This window comes from Quercus suber, unplaced genomic scaffold (assembly GCF_002906115.3).
Source record: "Quercus suber isolate HL8 unplaced genomic scaffold, Cork oak 2.0 scaffold_69, whole genome shotgun sequence".
In the NCBI taxonomy this organism is placed as follows: Eukaryota; Viridiplantae; Streptophyta; class Magnoliopsida; order Fagales; family Fagaceae; genus Quercus; species Quercus suber.
The window spans coordinates 302,801-305,919 of record NW_027069534.1 but is presented as its reverse complement, the minus strand read 5'-3'; the positions used below and the strand labels follow the sequence as shown (position 1 = coordinate 305,919).

At 37.3% G+C, this 3,119-nt stretch overlaps 1 protein-coding gene across 1 annotated transcript; it reads right to left on the bottom strand.

The window, feature by feature from the left end:
* Positions 1 to 1,878: 1,878 nt before the first annotated feature.
* Positions 1,879 to 2,817, bottom strand: LOC111988601 (N-terminal acetyltransferase A complex catalytic subunit NAA10). The gene has a single exon (XM_024020392.2). The coding sequence runs from the start codon at positions 2,643 to 2,645 to the stop codon at positions 2,058 to 2,060; it is 588 nt and encodes a 195-aa protein (XP_023876160.1). The 5' UTR covers positions 2,646 to 2,817; the 3' UTR covers positions 1,879 to 2,057.
* Positions 2,818 to 3,119: the final 302 nt, after the last annotated feature.

The window sequence follows — 3,119 nt, the reverse complement described above, 5'->3', positions numbered from 1 at the left end:
CACAAATCCTCAATCTATCAACCAGATGAGGGTCAAACTATAACAAATTAAACTCTCACCAATGCACAACCGTGAGCTTAAATAATACAACAACCATCAAGCATTTCAAAAATTCCATTTCTTAAACTACATAGGTAATAAAGTGCATTGACAATCCAAAAGCATCAACCACACTGGGGCATAGTAAAGAAGTAGAAATACTATCAAAGCTCCAAAAGATTGAACCTTGCCAATAGAAACCAATGCAATTGACCCAATTAAAAAAAAAAAAAAAAAAAGCCAAGGATTGAAAATCCACATTCTATCAATCAAAACATATCCAATCTCTATCAAATGAAACACTCACCCATCCACATACATGATTTAAAATAAAATTTTCATTCTTATGATAAATTTGTAATACACAGATACAGAGCAAACACCATTCCATTGGCATGTATCTCTTCTCGCTAGGGAACAGTAAAGTTTTAAGTAGAAATACAACTGACACAAAAGGCGCAACTGACATCAGATATCCATGTCCAACATAGTAAATTTAGTTCAGTGTAGAAGCAAGTAGATTCTAATTCAGCATCATTCCCCACAAAAGTCCCAATAAAAAAAACCCAAAACCTTGCTGGGGAACAATAAATATTAAGTAGAAATACTACTAACTTCTATATAGATGTATCTAACCTTAGCAAAGGAGCCTAATACAATCAACAAAAAATGCAAATAAAATTAGATATCCATGCCATTATAGTGCATTTAGTTCAATTTGGAAACTAGCTAAAAACCAGTAAGCACAATTTCTCACAAACACAAACACACACAAACATAAGCACTAGCACAGGCACAAGGCAGAAGCACAGGCACAGGCACAGGCGCAAGGCAGAAGCAGAGCTCAGGCGCAAGGCAGAAGCAGAGCTCAGGTGCACGCAGAAGCAGAGCTCAGGCGCATGCAGGCGCAGGCATTCGCCACACCCACACCTGCACACACGCCCGCACACACCCTGCCACCTGAACATGCAAGCACCCACCCACCCCCACACATGCACCAGCACCGCATGGTCCACATCTGTACCTCCACAAGCACAGCACAAAAAACACAAAATTTCTCTGAGGAACAATAAAATTTAAGTAGCAATACTACCAAACATCTAGAAAGATGTAACCTTGGCAATAGAACCCAATACAATTGACACAAAAAGTAAAATAAATAAGTTATCCATGACTGACATAGTTAATTTAGTTCAATGTGGAAACCATTAAGCATTTTTACCCATACAAACAAACAAACCAACAAACAAGATCTACAATCTGCTAAGCAACAGTAAAGTTTAAGTAGAATACTACCAAAGTTCTCAAAAGACACTTCTTTTTTTTTTTTTGGCCGAAAGCTAAAAAAAAAAAACTTGACAAGATAACCCAATGGAATTGACATAAAAAAAAAAAAAGGCAAATAACGTTACATATTCATGTCCATCATAGTAAAATTTACTTCAGTGAAGAAATTAGCAAATGCCTATCAATTATTATTCCTTACCAAAGCATCCCAATAAACAAACCGAAAAGACATAACCTTGGCAATTGAACCCAATACAATTGACACAAAAAAGTGCAAACATAAGATATTCATGCCTTTAGTTCAATGTATAACTAAACAAATAGTCATTCATTATTCCTAAAAAAACAACCCCAACCGAAAAAAAAGAAACCCAAAAAGAAGATATAATCTTGGCAACTGAATCCAATAATATTAACACAAAAATAGTGAAATAAAATTAGATATCAATGCTGAATTAAGTTCAATGTATAATTAACCATTACTCCTCACTAAAACAACCACAATAAACAGGACCCAAAAAGATATAACCTTGGCAACTGAATCTAATACAATTGACACAAAAAAAGTGCATATAACATTAGATATCCATGCCCATCATTGTAAATTAAGTTCAATGTATAATTAAACAAATACCAATTAACCATTATTCCTCACATAATGGAACCCAACAAAATACAACAACAAAAAAAAACCCCAATAGCATTACCACTTCACCTCAGTTCACCCTGGCCTACTTCTTCCCAGTCCCTTTTGGTTCCACCCTCTCCCCTGAACAACACCCACCTCCATGCTCATGATGATGATGATGATGTCCATGTCCATGTCCCCCATGCCCATGTCCATGTCCATGATACTGCTTCCCCTTCAATTGCTTCCTCATATCATAAGCATCCTCACCATCCGCATAGTACTTAGCCTCCACATCATGAATCTTATACCCCAAAGTCTCCGTGTACAAATTAAACGCAGCTCTATTACTCTTCCTCACGTGAAGCGACACATACTCGGCTCCAAACACTTGCTCCATGGCGTTCTGAGCTGCGCTCATGAGCTTGGTCGCCAGCCCGAGCTTGCGGTGAGTGCGCAGCACCGCGAGCGACGTGATGTGGCCGTGGCACTCGGTGCTTTCCTCTTCCATTTTGGCTAGCACGTAGCCCACGATCTTGCCGTTGTAGTCTTCGGCCACGTAGAGAAGCTGCGGCCACGAGAGGATGTGGTAGAGATAGTACTTCATCTGGTAATTCTCCGGGAGACAGAAGAGATTGCAGGTCTGCATGGCTAAGAGATCGTCGATTGTGGCTTTGCGTATGCACACCATTGTTGGGTTGGTCTTTGATTTGGTTGATTTTTGTGGGGGATTTTGAATTTGGGGGGTTTAGGGTTAGGGTTTTTTTTTTTCTGTGTGGTGGGAGTTTTTGATTTGGGGATTTTTGTGGAGAGAGAGAGAGAAGGAAGGAGAATGAGCCTGAAATGTAAAAGAGGTAAATATTGGGATTTGTTTTTGGGCTTTCACGTTAGACTGAAATTTAATAATAAGTTTAAAAAAAAAAATTCTAAGTGTATTAGTATTATTATTTGGTATTAATTTGTTTTTTGTTTCTTGTTTTTTGAAAATTAACATTTTTTTTTTTTGGTTTTTGGATTACTATAGTTTGGCATTTGTTGTAGTATTATTTGGTTTTCATTTATTATGTCTACTTTATAACTTTGGTATTTGTGTTATGTTTTACAGTCGGTTTTATAAATTATGGTTTTGATCATTATATTTTTATTCTTGGTGAGGGCATTTTAA

Bases quoted from the DNA above. Each gene is read 5' to 3' on its own strand.
- LOC111988601 (XM_024020392.2), bottom strand. From the start codon at position 2,645: ATGGTGTGCATACGCAAAGCCACAATCGACGATCTCTTAGCCATGCAG.